Source organism: Typopeltis vanoorti, chromosome 23 (genome assembly GCF_054136105.1).
Source record: "Typopeltis vanoorti isolate ZY-2024b chromosome 23, IOZ_Tvanoo_1.0, whole genome shotgun sequence".
NCBI lineage: Eukaryota > Metazoa > Arthropoda > Arachnida > Uropygi > Thelyphonidae > Typopeltis > Typopeltis vanoorti.
In genome coordinates, this window is record NC_143571.1 from 16,998,346 (window position 1) to 17,015,713 (window position 17,368).

The 17,368-nt window shown below is 35.4% G+C and overlaps 1 protein-coding gene across 1 annotated transcript in view; it reads left to right on the forward strand.

Moving 5' to 3' along the window:
- The first annotated feature begins 3,858 nt into the window (after positions 1-3,858).
- The window catches only part of LOC150093658 (guanine nucleotide-binding protein G(q) subunit alpha), a 176,939-nt gene continuing 163,429 nt past the window's right edge, over positions 3,859-17,368 (forward strand). Inside the window, exon 1 of the mRNA XM_090413138.1 lies at positions 3,859-4,401. Within this exon, the coding sequence (XP_090269264.1) occupies positions 4,284-4,401 (118 nt within the window). The 5' untranslated portion in view covers positions 3,859-4,283. The remainder of the gene's footprint in view (positions 4,402-17,368) is intronic.

Here is a 17,368-nt window from a genome sequence, read left to right on the forward strand (position 1 = left end):
TCGACAAGAAGATGACTCCAACCCAATCACTCATATACAGTTGCCTTTTATCAGCACTCTTACCCCAAAACTAGCTAAGATTCTAAAAAAATTCAACATAAAGACCGACTATACTACGCTGCCAAAACTTCGTTCTTTTCTGAGTCGACCAAAACCAAAACACAACCATCTGCATTTTCCTGGTGTTTATAAAGTTTTGTGCAACTGTGGTCGACCTTATTTTGGCCAGACAGACAAATCTGTTTCACTTCGTCTTGAGGAACATAGACGTGACATCTCCTACAGTAGAGCACGAGCGAGCGCCCTTTCCAGTCATGTCCTTTTCTCGGCAAACTCTAACCTTGAAGAACAGCCACATCAAGTTGATTGGGAACGCACTACTAATTTATATATTTGCAAGGATGAATTCGAAAGAAGAATCATCGAATCAAAAGAAATAGTTCTGGACCCTTCACATTTAAACAATAATCTTAGCTACAATTTACCCGATTCCCATAGCGCAGTAATCCAGTACTGGCGCTCAAAAATTAGCTGTCGCACACATTCTACTCATGCCAACGGTAGCACGCGGTCACCTATTCAAATATGACTGTTATTATTCTGCTTTTTATTAAGCTGTAAAGTTCATTTTTTACCGTGTTATTTTATGTCTTATGTTTTTATTTCTCACCTGAAGAAGTCGGATCACCGATGAAACTAGTTGTGATGTATTATAGGTTTTTGTTATACTTTCTCGGGTTCTAGTCAGTTAAATTTATTTTTATAAATATATATATATATATATATATATATATATATATATATATATATATATATATATATATATATATATATATATATATATATATATATATCATAAATGAATGAATAAGCGTTCTTACTGATTGGAATATTTTATTATTATTATTATTATTAAGAGCGATTTCCAGGGAGTCAGGGGCTCATTCTGGGAGGCTACATTCCACCTGTTTAACAGCTATGACCAACTGCCATACCTGTTCTTGAATTTATTCTCACTACATGCATATACAACATACAAGGGTAATCCATTCCAATCATAATTGGAATGGATTATTCTATGAGTTAAAATTTAGTTGTCACTCCCTTCTTGACAGCAATCATTTTTAACTCTCAAGGATGCCATCTCGTCCTTTCTCCACTTCCATAAAATGAAAAATTCCACCTACTGATATCCTGTATGATCCTTTCAGAAATTTCTAAATCTCAAATATATCACTTCTCTTTCTCTTGTTTGCTAGAGTCTATAAATTCTCAATGTCTTCTTAATCAGCATTCCCCAATGCTGATATCATTTTTACTACTCTCCTTTGCACTCCCTCCATTGTAACAGAATCACCACTGAAATCAGGAGACCATACCTGGCCGCAATAATTCGTGTATATTATATGGCTTCTTTGTGTGGAAACTGGTTCAAGAACCAGTTTCCACACAAAGCAATGATAAGTTTTCCAGCCTCTCATTTATAGTATTGATATAAAAAACGTTATATCGACTAACAATCACTTGAAAAGCCTTCTTAATTCTTTGAGTCTACCAATCAAAGGACATCTGATGAATTTTAGTACTTCAAAAGCAGAATTCTGTCCAGCGGTGTACTTAGACTTTTCCCGAGGCTTGCTGGCCACAAATTCCTACTGTTCCTACTTAAATTGGCCCTAATTTTTCGGAAACCCCAGCTTCAGTCTCATGGGCTGGTGGATAAGTATGGTCTTATTTCTGTCTCATTTCGCATGAGAAGATTTCATTTGACTTCTCCTTTCCTCAGATAGTTCTAATATCACTCTCAGTCAGTAACCTCTTTAGTGTTTTCAAAAGTTAGATTTCCTGTTTCCTTGAATGCAGTACTTCTCACCTGCATGACTCGTGTGCAATTATAAATCCTATTTTGCACAACTGTAGAATATACCTATTCATATTTGGGAGTTCACAAAAAATCTCTCTGAACTCCTGATGTAATCCAAAACCGTTTGGTCCGCTTAATAGCTCACCTTTCTCTCACAGACTCATTCACATCACTTTTTATAGACCTTCGACTTTTGCGTTTTCTATAGATATTCTCTGAGCACTGCTTCCCCAAACTTTCTACCAATACCAGTCTACTCTCCTGTAAGTGTAGTGGAAACAAACAGATTCTTCCTTTCTCATGCTTACCGAATACACTGCAATGCTTCTATGTGTAGCAGTCGCGCTCCATACACAGAAAAACTAATTAAAATTAATTTTTCTGTTTATGTTGTTGTCCGAGCGGACCGAGCGCTACTTTTTTTGCCCGAGCCGGTCCAGAGGAGATTATGGATATCATGTATTAGCGCTCATTGCAGATGCTAAGTCATAGGTCATATGCGATGTAGTGTGTATTCTAAAATCGTCTAGTCAACTCGGCCTCCCAAGATTAAATCCTAAGTGCGCCACTGGTGTGTAGTTTATATATGTATATGAAACATATATAGATATTCTATGTATAGATATAGATTATAGAGATAGATCTATATGAGAATATGAGAATATATGAGAATACCTAAAATACTAACCTATTACAGATATTCTGCTGAAATGCTTTTCTCATAATTTTAGCATTTGAGAATTTTCTTTTGATTGATTATTATTATTATTATTATTATTATTATTATTATTATTATTATTATTATTATTATTATTATTATTATTATTATTATTATTAAAGACTCATCACTGGAGATCCATATTCTCACTCAAAAAAAAAAAAAAAAAAAGATCATGAATCAAAAACCATGCCTTAAACCCATTTAAATTTTGCATTAATCACACTTTCAATTAACGCATTTTCATCACCACCTTTTCATCCAAAGAACCTCTCTCTCTCTCTCTCTCTCTCTCTCTCTGTCCCTCCCTTACACTCTTTATACAGTGTAGATACAGTGAGGCACCATGGATGATGCCTCGTTCTACCCTTGTCTCTTCTATGAACACTCTCCTCCATCACATTCCATAGACAACACCATCTTCCTTCTCTTAGATATCCCAATACCTTTGAAAAACCTTTCCATAAGCAGACTAATCAAGGCCTCATACAAAATTCTAACCTATTTTCTTGTGTATGTCAAGCCGCTCATCATTGCCATAGTCCGTTGTGATGTTCTTACAATTTCAGCAATATGATCCATAAACTTTAACCACCATTATTCCTATATTTCTTTCCGTTCCGTTCCGTTCCTTTTTTTTTTTTTTTTTTTTGAAGGACGTTGTATGCAGGCAGTCATGTTTGGAGTATCTGGAGTCTCTTCTACTTAACTCTTGATTTCTGTTTTATATGTAACAATTTCATTTTTTGCAACATTGTTCCAATGAGAAAGTTCATTCACGTGTTTCAAAATCATTAGAAGAAAGAGACTTATAGTCTTGTTTACAATCGCTGACTGCAGACACCTTATCGTACTGTCAAGTTCTAATGGTCACTCTGTGGTCGTGCTAGACATTGGAAACACTGCTATAAAACTGACGCCTCAAAAAAAAAAAAAAAAAAAAAAAAAAAAAAAGCGGGGGCGTATCTCGGTGTAGGACCTATTTTCTGAACATACGCACACACACCTAATAATTGTTTTAATGCATACTGAATCCTGCAAATTTCTATCTGCATTCTGTTTGATATTCACAATATATTAAATATTTTATTTTTAGGAGGAAAAAAGCTTACCATTTTGGTTTATTTATTTATAAAACTATTTAACAAACTACGTTTAAAAATTGTTGGCTGAATATTTTCTTTAATTTTTCATTTACCAAAAATCTTTTCTTCTCGATAATTTTGAAACTCCATAATAGTAAAGCAGAATTACAGCAGCTGTTCCATCTTCTGGTTATTGTCCCTACGAATAGATTTAGAAGGACTCATGAAATGTTTGTGTTCTTTAGCATTTCTGGTTTAACTGCAAAAGAGAAGTATATCTTAAGGTTATCAATTTGATATTGTATCACAGAAAATATTTTTGACATTTAAATATAGTTTTGATGAGAAACAGGGATATATTTATTGGGGTTAGCTCGGAAACTGGTTTCTCATTACCACACCCAGCAGAGTGAAGTAGCTAGACCATCGGCGGCTTGGGGAAAGGCCGGGTATTGAGAAGGAAGCCATAGCACTATTCTTTCGTGTTTATGTAATATTCGAATGACTACAACATCTTTCTTTTGTTTGGAGTTGAACTCTAAAGACTGACGAAAAGCGAAAACGGCGACCGGAAACTGAAAATTCACGGTGGGCTGCTAGCGGAGTTGTGATAATCATGGCGTGTTGCCTGAGTGAGGAGGCAAAAGAGCAGAAGAGAATTAATCAAGAAATTGAAAGGCAACTTCGTAAGGATAAACGTGACGCTAGACGGGAATTAAAACTTCTCTTATTAGGTGAGTGAAAACAAATATGTAATAAATGGAATATTTATAATATCTGGCTTCTTGACATATGTATTAAAATGTGACTTGACGATTGTGACGGCCATATTGATTTAGGCTTAGAATGGCACTTTTCTGGTGTGTTTTTAATATTTTGATTTCTGACAAGAACACTGTTTCAAAACATACAAAGTTTCATCTTGTGGAAATCTAGAAATTTTACTAACCAAGAGAAGTGTATTTCGATGAAATATTAAATATAGGGGATTGAATTGTAGCATAAACATCATTTAATCCATTTTTGGATGTCATGTGGCTTTAGGTGCTGTTGATTTAGAAGCAATTTTTTTTTTTTTTTTTTTTTGTATACCTGGGAGATCATTTGGGGAATCTTTAATGGCATTTGAGGTAGTGTTTACGTTGAAAAAGAAAACCGTGCTGTGAATAATATTCACTTACCGGAATATCTTAAATATAGTCGGTTGTTTATTTTCGTCACCTTAGATTAATTTTATTCCAACACCATCGCAAAGAAAATCGTTAAGCGAATTCATAAAACTTGTTTCTATGTTACCAAGTTTCTAAGATATAGAAATTAAATTATATAGTAAGATGTGAGGAACCAACATGTGTGAATGACTTGCTCAAGAAACTCGGTTATTTTGTAAAGTATATAAGGGAGTTTGTAATGATTATTTTATTTTACAATTTTCATTTTGTTTGATGACTATTAACATTTTTATTATTAAACTTTTTAAGTCTTAAATAATTTGACTTGACTTCTTTACACATATCAGAGGCAACTTGCATAGCCAAGAGTTAGGTCTTCCTTTTTTTCTAGGTGGGGACAATGTTGAAGCGCATTATATCTTAACTTTTTTTTTGGGGGGGGGGGATTTGTCAAGCAGATATTTATTTGTAGTAGTTATTTTATGAATTACTGTTATGAAAATATCATTTTGGGCTTTTAACTGGATTATGGCAAATAAGAAAATAAATAAATACTATCTCTTTGCACTGAAATTAAGTAACATGCAAAAATTCACTTGAAAATTTCACTAGGTCTATTTTCGTTTACCATTAAAAATTGGTGTATGTTAATGATACCAAGACCGACTTAACTGGAGATATGCAGTTATTTGCTGATGATGCAAAATTGAGAAAAACTGAGCAAAGCAGATGCTTTGGCTTTGCAGGAGGATCTCAGTAGGCTGTGAGTGGAGCTGTCAGTTTGATGTTTCCAAGTGCATGTAAGGTCTTGAAATTTGATAGGCAAGATTTGGATGCAGAATATACAATTCATGGAGAAATTTTGAAAGAGGTGAGAGATCTGGTAGTGATTGTGGACAGACTTGAAGTTCAGCAGTTGCATTGCTAAACTTTTAAGAACATGACAGATTATGGCAATTAGGACCTTGACATGCAGAAGCAAAGAGGTTATGTTTCCTTTGTATAAGTCCTCAATCAGGCAACCATATCTGTGTACTGCTTTGTACAGATTTGGTTGCTTTGTTTTCAAGGGGAAGCAGATATATTAGAGTGCAGAGAAGGTTCATCAGGTCTAGAGAATGTGGGAGGACAGATTGAGCAAATGCAATTTGCATAGCCTTGTTAATAGAAGGAGAGGGGATATGATTAAGATGTATAAGTTGGGGAGGGGGTGTTACTAGATTAATGCAGAGGAGATTTCTCACAGTAGAGGAAATCAAGGGTAGAACAAGACACCATCCCTGGAAAACTGTATAAGGAGAGTGCAAGCAGGAGATTGAGAATCAGGTTCTTTGCATGGACAGTAGTAGGTTAGTGAAACATATTGCCTGAAAAATGCGAGTGCAAGAACTGCAAATAGGTTTAAGGTACGATTTAATCTTTTTGCATGAGTGTGGACCTGCTGCAAGGAGTCTTTTGATCCCATGGAAGTCTGATCAACAATCATATTTCTGGGTACCACAATGGAGTCCCAGAACGTGTTATTGAAGACTACTCCATGCTGCACTAGATAACTTCTAATATATTCTTAACTGTTAAATTGCATGTGCTCTCCACCTAGTTTGCTTTTTTTTGTTGTTGTAAGAAGAAAATGTCATTTTTTAGGATTTAAAAAATTAACTCTGCATGTGATTGGCTAACTCTGTCTCAAAAGATTGGAAAGATCAAGATTCCTGGTGTTATTGAGAAGAATCAAACTTTGGTCTTTTCAGCCAAAATACTTGTTACAATTTCTTGCTGCATTGCAGATACATTCACTGTAAATACTGTTAACTTATTTTGAAATTTAAAATATTCATGCAATACACTTTAGCAGCTAGCAGATAAGAAACAAAATATCTAGAATGCTTACTTTTTTTTGGAAGGGGGGGGGGGAGATTAAGCCAACACATTTTTACTAGTATAACAAAAGTTATTCTAAATATATCCAGAATCAAGTTTTTGATAGAATTAAAATACTTTTTGTGAACAGATTCTTTCTTCCCCACACTTGGGTCATGCTTATTCTAATTATATTCAGTGGGTTTAGTAACATTTTTCAGTATCATTTTCAAGAACAAAAAGTTCAAGCTTTTTTTTTTTATTATTATTATTTTTATATTAAACTATACAAGTTATTTTTTGGTTTTGGCTGGATAGATGTTACCGAAAGCTCAGTATAAATTAAAAAAAAAAACATGTTGAGCACTTCATTTTTTTCTTTTATCATATGTTAAAAATTTGGTAAAACATTTGGAAATTATGCAAATCAATAACTTCATTCTGCTAGATAGAATTAAACACAATTTGTTAATGGGTAGTTATTGCAGAATCCATTAGTGAGGAATAAGCCACCTTATTATCCAAGAGTAAATATAAATAGACTTCCTTGAATCAACTTCACTAAACTGGGATACATAAAACTGCTCTGCATCATAAACCTTTCCAACAATCAATACCACCACCCAGTCTGCCAACTTGGCTTCTTTTAGGACTCTAAGCTTTACTTATCTCCTTCCTTCAATCTTGCTTATTCAGTAGTGCCTGTATGCACAATATACTTAATGTCATTTGTTGAAGTTTCTTCATTTCTTCCTCTTAATTTGATTTTAAAACATAGAAAATAATTATATGCTTTTTAAAAATATTGCCTTTGGAAAAATAGGCAAAATAAGGCAAGAATTCACTAGCTGTGATAATGATATCATGATAGAATGATTTTTTTTCCCACTCCAATCATTTCCATATTTGTTTCCTTTTCTCCCACATCAGTATTCATTTCATGACTTAGAAACTGAATTTTAGTAATTGTTATTTCATTATACATGCACTGTTTGTAAATTTTACACTGAAATTGACTTGTAGATAGGGAGATTCTTGTTCCATTGTATAAAACTTTGATTAGGCCATACATGGACTTCTGTGCTCAGATTTGGTCATCTGGTTTTCAAAAGGATGAAGAGATGTTGGGAAGGGGCCAGAGATGACTTAAAGGTAGTTTGATCTCTGGAATATCTAGTATGAGGAAAGGTTGAGAAGATGCAATTTACATAGTCTAGTCGATAGGAGGAAGAGGAGTGATATGACAGAGACCTACAAGTTAGTAAGGGGTTGTTATATGATCAACGTTGGAGAGGTTTTACAGCGAATGGTGGGAGATCAGGGGAGAACCAGAGGACATCCTTGGAAGCTGTATAAGGAGATTGTGAGCAGGGTAGTGAGAAGCAGATTTTTTGCATGAAGAGTTGTGAATGATTGGAATGCCATGCAGGAACACGGCATGGCATTCCAATCATATTTGCATGTGGGTGTATTCAAATTTTTTATGTAAATCCTACCCATGAAAGGTTGTAAACCTATAACAACATTTATTCTATTCCCCATGCTTTTATGGATTTTTTTTTTAATTCTTGAGTTATTTCATTCTTCCAGTAGGTTGTATGGTGGTATCACACTGGGATATGAAAATTATCTCTCACCTTGGACCTATACTGACATCCATGCCACAGTGTGATTTGAACCTATAGCCCCTTGGTTGAGAGAGCAGAGAGCCAGTAAATGGTGAACTACCTGAAAGTTGACAAAAAGTGTATTGAAATGGGTGATAAAAATTATGAACGTTAAAGATATAGGATAAATTTGAGTGTGTGTGTGTGTGCAATAGTTGCCATTTTTATTATTTCAGATAACATCTTTCTCAAATAATAGTAATGATGTTTCTGGAAAGGGGTGGTCATGAGAATATCAGTTTGATGCAATAAAATACAAGGTTTTGAAATTTCTAATTCACAGATGGAATACTGAAATAAGAGCTCTTGGGATGATGCTCATTAGAAATTTAAAGTTCATAGGACATGTTTTGAAGACATCTCAGAGAATTGCTGCAATATTATTATTATTATAACAGTGTCTCCATGGAGTCAGAAGACTCATCATGGGAGATCCTACATTGACACACTAACCATTATTCATACAATACCTATCCTGCTACTTAAAACTCATTCACAGATGAAGCATTCGCAACTACCTCTGGCAATGCATTCCACACATTCGCCATCCTCCAAGCAAAAAATCTAGTCATTACACCCTTGTTAACCACAGTCTTACTCAATTTCCAGGAGTGACCCCTTGTTCTCTCCCTTTTGGCACTGTACCAAGATGCCAAGAAATTATATTCTTGGTTTAATCCTTTATCCAAGTGTAAGCACACAAAGAAGTAACTTCATGACTGAACAACTCATATATAGAAGCTAATGGCTTCACATCACTTGTCTTAATATCTCAACAAATTGCCCAGTCTTGAAGTTACTTCACATGCAAACTTTGTTTGCTTACACTTGGACAAAGGATTAAATCAAGAATATAATTTCTTGGCATCTTTAATTTATACTATAACCAAGTGAAAAGCTTTCAACATCTAATCCAGAGTATTTTAATAATAAGGTGTGACACCTTTTGGTTACTTGTATATGGAAATATGACTACTTCATTACTTCAACCTTTATCACTTTTGAGTCTGGCTCACACTAATGAGTGCTCTGTGAAGGTCGAAAGTGGTCTGGATAGTGACCCCAAGTGATGTGAAGTCATTAGCCTCTATATATGAGTTTCCCAGTCATGAAATTATTTCATGCACAAACTTTGTTTGCTTACACTTGGATAAAGGATTAAACCAAGAATATTCTGCCATGAGCGTGGATGTTTGTGATCGTCTGTGAAAACACTAGTGGTGGTGGTCGGCATTGGTGTAGATGAAGGTAGTTGCAGTTGGTGGAGATGGAGAGTTGTAGAGTAGGTACCCTCCCTCAATGAGTCTTTAGACTCCCTGGAGGTTTCGTAATAAAAATAAAATATAAAATTTTCCTGGCATCGCTAATTTATAGCATAACTTAGCGAAAAAAACTTTAACCCCTTTAATAACTTATATGCTTCTATCATATCTCCTCTCTAGCTTTTGGACCCCCACAGGCTTTGTCTATCCTCATAGGAAACATTCCACAGACCTGTAACAATTTTTGTCTCACTTGCCTGTGTATCTTCTCCACCACTTCATCACCAAGGAATCCAGGTGACCAGATCTTTGTGCAAAAGTCCAGATGTGGCCTTATAAAGTGGAATAATAACCTCTCTATACCTGCTTGTCAGTGTGTTCTTCAACAAACCATGTTATTCAATGTGCTGTTTTGGTCACCTTTGCAATATGCTCTCTAGTTCTCTCCCTCTACAACCCCCCCCCCCCCAAGTCCCCTGGCTCAAACTTCCTCCAGTTAACATAATGTGGTTAACAAGGGTGTAATGACTAGATTTTTTGCTTGGAGGATGGCGAATGTGTGGAATGCATTGCCAGAGGTAGTTGCGAATGCTTCATCTGTGAATGAGTTTTAATATAGTATATACACAGCATGTGATTTCATCCTCCCAAAGTTCATGACCTTACACTTAGCCACATTAAACTGCAGCCATTTACGGTTGCTCATACCACCAGCATATTAAGGCCAACGTTGAGTATGAGAGATAAAAGGGTAGCATTCCTATTGTATAAAGCTTTGTTCAGACCACATCCAGATTTCTGTACTTAATTCTGTCACCAGGATTCGATGTGCTGTTTTGGTCACCTTTGCAATATGCTCTCTAGTTCTCTCCTCTACAACCCCCCCCCCAAGTCCCCTGCCTCAAAATTCCTCCAGTTAACATAATGTGGTTAACAAGGGTGTAATGACTAGATTTTTTTGCTTGGAGGATGGCGAATGTGTGGAATGCATTGCCAGAGGTAGTTGCGAATGCTTCATCTGTGAATGAGTTTTAATATAGTATATACACAGCATGTGATTTCATCCTCCCAAAGTTCATGACCTTACACTTAGCCACATTAAACTGCAGCCATTTACTTTTGCTCATACCACCAGCATATTAAGGACAATGTTGAGCATGAGATAAAAGGGTGGCATTCCTATTGTATAAAGCTTTGTTCAGACCACATCCAGATTTCTGTACTTAATTCTGTCACCAGGATTTTAAGAGAATAACATAATCATATAACAGAGATGATATTAGGACTTTACAATGTTGGTTATGAGGGTAGACTGAAGAGTTTTGTGGATAGAAGACAAAGGAGAAGGGTGGATATGATTTAGACATTTAAGCTATTGAAGGGTTATTTTATTAACAACAAGGAGATTTTTATATGGTAGAAGGAGCAAGGACAAGGGGGCCATCCCTTGAAGTTGTAAAACAGTAAGATGTAAGTTATTTTGCAATGTGTTGTCTGAGAAGGTGGTGAAGGTGCAAATGGTGGATGAGTTTGAACGGCACAATAGACTTTGTGGTGACTAGCATTGACCTCCCATGAGTCTTGTGAGACAATGGAGGTCAAGAAAATAATAATACAAGAATGTTAATCAAATCAGTTGATGTTTATTTGATTTATACATTCAACAGGAAAATTTGAAGTTCATTCAGTTTTGCCATTTCTGCTTTTATAAACATGAGATTTAAGTTTTATACATCTGGAGTTCTTTCACAATGGATGCAAATTTGTAAATTTGGATTGTTTAGTTGAAAAAGAAAATCAAAAATTTCTGCATGCTGTGTTTATCTGTGTTATATTTGTTAAACATAAGAAATTGCAGAAATCTAATCCTCACTAAATGAAATGTTAGATCAAAAGTAGTGGTCCACCTGTGAGGCTTTATTTAGTAAGCCTAATACGAAATGTTTAGGGTGATAGAATTTCTCTGGAAAATCTTAAAAAAATAATTCTCGAATGGTATTATTAATCAATTTCTTAGCTTTTTTTTTTTTTTTTTTAATAGAATGCTGTAATAAAATTTTAGCATATTCAGATCTGCCATACATCTTTGATGTGGCTGGTTCTGTAATATTTATGATAATTGTTTGATATAATTAGTGATGAGGTTGCTCATGACAGGTAGTTTGACATGTTTTGATGTGATCCTTTCACCATAAAGTTACTACAAATATAATCCAAGTAACGTTAAGTCATGCTTAGGTCTCCAGAGCAGTGTTGTTCCTCATGGTTTAAATAGCATTTGTTTTTCCATATACAGTTGTGGATTTGAATCACAGTGTGGCATTGAATTAGGGATGAAAGCTGTTTTTGTCCTTACCACTGTTTTATTGGAGATAAGAAATACCTTAATTGTTCTGAAGACCAAACTATATTTTGTCTTAAGAGCAGGATTTATGGCTTATCGAATTTTTTTTTTTTTTTTTTTTTTTTTTACTTTCTCATGCTACTAAATGTGAGTAATATGTTGTAAACTTCCAGCTTTTTATGGATGAGATTTACCTTCTCCTTAATGTATCAGGGTCATCTGCCAGTCGTAGTCAAGAAACTTGACTTTGTATCATGAAGTTTATTCAAAATGGGACTAGTGAAACTATTTATATTGTCTGTTAAAACATATCTTCCTAGAGTGTTATGCATGATAGGACTTGGGTTTTTAAGAAGAAGGAAAAATGTTTTGGCCATCTCTCAGTTAGCCTAAGGTTCAAAAGTCCTTATTAAGATTTCATTTATCCTAGATGGCTTTTCTTTCTAATCAAAGAGCATCACTCCCATAAAAACACTTCTAACTTCTAAAAAAAACAAAACACTAACACTTCTTCTAGATGGGGGAAGATGTGCTGAATTGTATTTGAAAGTTTCTTTTCTCCTGTAAATTTTTCTTCTAAGTTAAAGAACAGTATTTCTATGTTCTTACACAATCTAAAATGTAAATGGAAATAGATTTTTATGTTAATCTACCTTATACCACTTCTAGTTTCTAATAAGTAATGTGATAGTACACTAAGTAATAGTTCTTTTTTTCAAATGAATTATTACCTGATGTACTGTCACCTTATTAGAAACCAGAGTTATTTTTCTGCAAACTTTCACAAACATTCATGCCATAATGAGATCTGAACCCACAACCTCTTGGTAACAAGCTGTGAGTTTAGATTTCATCATAACAGAGTATGACATCAACGATTGGTCCACCAGGCCACCACGAGTCTGCAACTGACATTGTGTTACATAATGAATCTAGCATCAGTTTTTGTGTTTGAAGTTAGTTTAAGATTGAAACCTGTTATAGTTTCCTTAGCTTAATACAGCTCCTAATCCAAATAATACTTGTAAATAAATAATGTGGTTTGATTTGGATAATTTTTCTGTTCATTTGGATTACCAGTAATTAAAAACAAGGTAATTTATTCTTAAATTTTCACATGATCAGAACTGATCATGAAACCAAAAGCTGGATTCATTTTCGCAATTTATCAGTTATAGCAGTTTGACACATGGTTGTTTTTTAGTCCTAAGGAGCCTGGGTAGCTCAGTAGACGCGGCGTTTGCATTCTACAGTGCTTGACCACACGACGAAAGGCGTTTTGAATCTAGTTGCCGACTAGAGGAACTTTTTCTAAGCCTTTTCTTGACCGGTTCCAAAGTTAGTCGATCTCTGGCATGGGCTAGCGGGTTTTTCCTCCCGGAAACTCGGGTTTTTTGTCCTGTAAACTCAAGAAAATTGGCTGTCGAACCCACACTATTTTCAGACATTAAATATATTGTGTTAGGGACCACCAGATGGCGGCACTTACTAACCGCCTTCTTCACTGCGTGCCGATTAATTAGTGATAGCCTTGGGCCAGCTATCTCTGATTGGCTATCAGTGGAGATTGAACTGTCCATTCAGTCTCTAAAAGTTAGATAGGGCTAAAAAAACGGCCTCACCTACTCCCTATATGGGAACAAAAAGGAGTTAGGCGATTTTTTTTTTATGACTCAAATTTTCAGATTTGAAAGCCTTTGTAAATTACTTTACTTTCTACTTTCCAGTTGGGAAAACATTTGATGGCATACCAATATTAGTTGATTTCAGTTTGATTCCAAATGTGGGCAAATTTAATTTAATTTATTAAAATAACTAAAGGAGCCCTAAGTTTAACAATTCCTTTCTTTTTGTTAGGAAACCAGTGTTAACAGTGAAAAGTAGGCCACAACATTCTCGACAGCATTGATGATAGTAACAATAGAAGTGTCTATGAAAGAGGTGGAACTCGCAGAGTAATTACAGAAATTATCACCTTGGCATATGGTGTTATCAAGATGATGACTTAGATACTCCTGAATGATAACTATAAGATGTTATATTTGGGCACCAGTCCAGTGAAAGAAAGCAGTAGCCATACTATTCACCACCAATCAGATAAAATAACTTCTTCAATGGCAAGCAGTTTCAAGTAGTAATGTGGGTGCATTTCAAAATAGGAAGTTTGACACTAAAGCTTATTTGTGCAAATGATCTTACAGAAAATTCTTGAGGAATTTTGAATTATTCAGAAAAGTAGGTGATGGTTCTTGAAGACGTAAACAACAGAGTGTGAAATGGATATTTGATATCCAGAAGTGTTTTTAAGAAAAAGAAGTAATAATAACAATACCTGCTAGTTTTCATCTTCCAACATGATTTGCATAAATTCACAAGGAGAGAGTACACGAGATTTGAAGTGTTGACTTATTGGAGATAGTGATACTTCAAGCTGGTTCAGGATGCAAGAGACTATGCAGTAGTTTGAAATAGGAAGTGACCACCATTTAGTTTAGAGTAAGATAAAAATGAGCATCATGTTAAAAGATCATATAAATGTACAAGTTTTAAAAGAATCCAAAGATGAACAGCTTTGACATTAACTATATACTCAAATATACAATTTTGTGTGTGTGAAGGGAGGGGGTTAAGATGAGTACCATACCATTAGTGACTGACAGTTTGAAGAAAACAGATAGGAAGGTATGCGGTACTAGAATAGAAATTTTAATGAGAGGTTATTCCTCAAAAAATCATACTGAAAGTTTGATAAGTATCAGCATGTGCCCTTAGAGTAGGGATCAGCAAATCTTTCTTCTGAGATGGGTCAGATAGTAAGTATTGTTGGCTTTGGCTGAGAAGTAAAATTGAGAGTATCATGCACTAATCTATAAAATATAAAACAAAAGTTACACAATTTTTTTTAGCAAACTACAGAATATGATTGGGTACAAACAGCTTTCTTGGAAATTAGAAGTCAGAAATTCATTTTTTTTATGAGACATATTTTGTTCCCAATCATCAAAATTGGTTGCAAATGGTCATCAGATAGGACTGATCTGTAATGAGATTTTACATATTTCATCTTTTTGAAAATGTCTTAACACAGTGAACATTGGCGCAAGTATGCACCAGTGTTCACTGATGTGAACTCATAATACATATTACTAAGAAATTCATTGGATTCAAAACACAGTTAATTTGCACTGAGTACAAACTCATCTATGTCAGCACATGCAAGCAAATGGACATGGCTACATCACATTAACACTGGACACAGCTGGGCTGTATTTATTCCATTAAACCCCATAACCAGTTCAAACTAGCCAGTCAACAGTTTAATATTACTTCCTCTAGACCAGTGGTTGCCAAAGGGGTCGATTGGGGGTCGACAGAAAAATATATGACATCATTGTATGGGTAATATTTAATTCGGTTTTAAACGTCTTTTTTTGCTTGTCCTATTATAATTACGTAATAGTAAAATATAGGGGGTCGATAACAAGTCAAGAAACTTGAAGGGGTTGACAGGCAAATAACTTTGGCCACCCCCTGCTCTAGACCCTTAACCATCTCCCATGCACTACTAACATCTTTCCCTTGCAGGGCTTTATGCCATGTGACACAACTTCAAGCTTCCTCCTAAGCTTGTCATGATCACCTGCTTTGTACTTCCACACATACCCTTTCTTGGCAGAATATTCCTCATGTTTTGCAATCTCCCAAGACCACTTGGTCACTTTCTCTGATAGGAGACAATGTGGTCACCTTGGTTATGGAGAGCTCTTCTGATCCTGTGACCAGGTCCAATACTCTCGTACCCCTTAGTCCCCTCCATGTTGCCTCAAGTAGTTGTCTCTCAGTAGGTGTATAAATTCCATTTCCTTCTTGCCATGTGATCGTTCTTCCTTCCAATCTATATCTCTAAGGCCAAACATGCATGGTGTTAGTAAAGATCTCCAGAAAAGATAAGTGCTATTTTGCATAATAATTGCTGATGCTGCTTGAACTTTAGTTTACTATTGTTTATTTTTGATAACTTAGTGCATCTGCTTGATTTTTGGTTTTTGGGGAATTGTTACTAACTTTATTAATTGAAATTTTGAATATAACTTTCTTTGAACGGGATACGTTGGCAGTACACATGAGGTCAACCACGTGGGCATCGACTGATGTGACTAATCATCACAAAAATCAAGTGCTATTAACGACATATTTTATAAATGTTTTGATGTCATGAATGTAATATGTATGCATGGCAAAATGAGAGAGATGTGTTTGTGGAGAGACTGAACAGGAAACAAGATGACGTATGGATTTGAAGGAAGTGCAGTATGTTAGACTAACTGAAGGAATGAAAGATAACGTAAATAAATGGAACAAAAGTTAGTTAGACTGAGGGAGTGAAAGAATGCAAGAATGAAGAAGTGAAAGTAAGTGATAAAGGAGCAAAAGGAAGTATAAATGAGAAAATGGAAGTAAGATACAGCAGAACAAGAGGTGGTGAGACTATAGAAGTGACGGAGTGAAATTGTCAGACTACAAAATTTGATGAAACAGTTGTGCAAAATGAAATGAGGAATATGTGGAGTGATTATTAGATGTTTAGTGAAAATGAAAGTGTGCAAAAGAATAGAATGAAAGAAACGGGGGTAAAAGAGGCAAGAGTGATTCGACAATGGAGATTCCATTGTTAGAGGATTATTTAATAATAGTGTCCATAAGGTGTGCTATCCAAGAGGGAGAATGGGAAAGATAATTCATGCTCTGGATATCAGGAGAAAACGAGCAAGAGAATTGGTAGTGGTTATTGAGACAAATGATTTAAGTGGACATAAGAAGAATGTAAGGGTGAATATCAAGAGGTTATTGAGGAGAGTGAAAGATAATAGTATAGTAAGAAAAGTTGTCAGTGTTGCCAAGGTACGACAACGATGAGTTGAGACAGAGAGTCAGAATCATTAATGATATGCTAGCAGAGCTGTATAAGCAGAAGGGAGTGCAGTTTGTGGATGATGGCATGTATTTGAGGGAAGAATGGAATTAAACAGGTGTGATGGATTTCATCAAGTCTGTTTAATGGCTTTGAGTGGGTGAACTGGAGAAACTTGCTAGATGGAAGTGCAGTGTGTTAATGCAAGAGATGAGAAGTGAAAGATCAGAAAAGTGGTATTGAAGAGACAGAAGTGCTTGGCTATGGAAACAGTAGTGGTGTGAGAGATGGAAAGAGAACAGCCAGTCAAGAGGAACAGGGAAATGGGGGGGAATCTCAGGTGGGCAGGGAGATATGGCATAAGGAGAGTGGATGTTGGAAATAGTTGTGTGTGTGTGTGGGGGGGGGGGTGGATGATCAGCATAGAAATGGAATAGATCAAGATGTGACTGGGGGAAGTTAAGATTGAGCAGATGTGATAAGT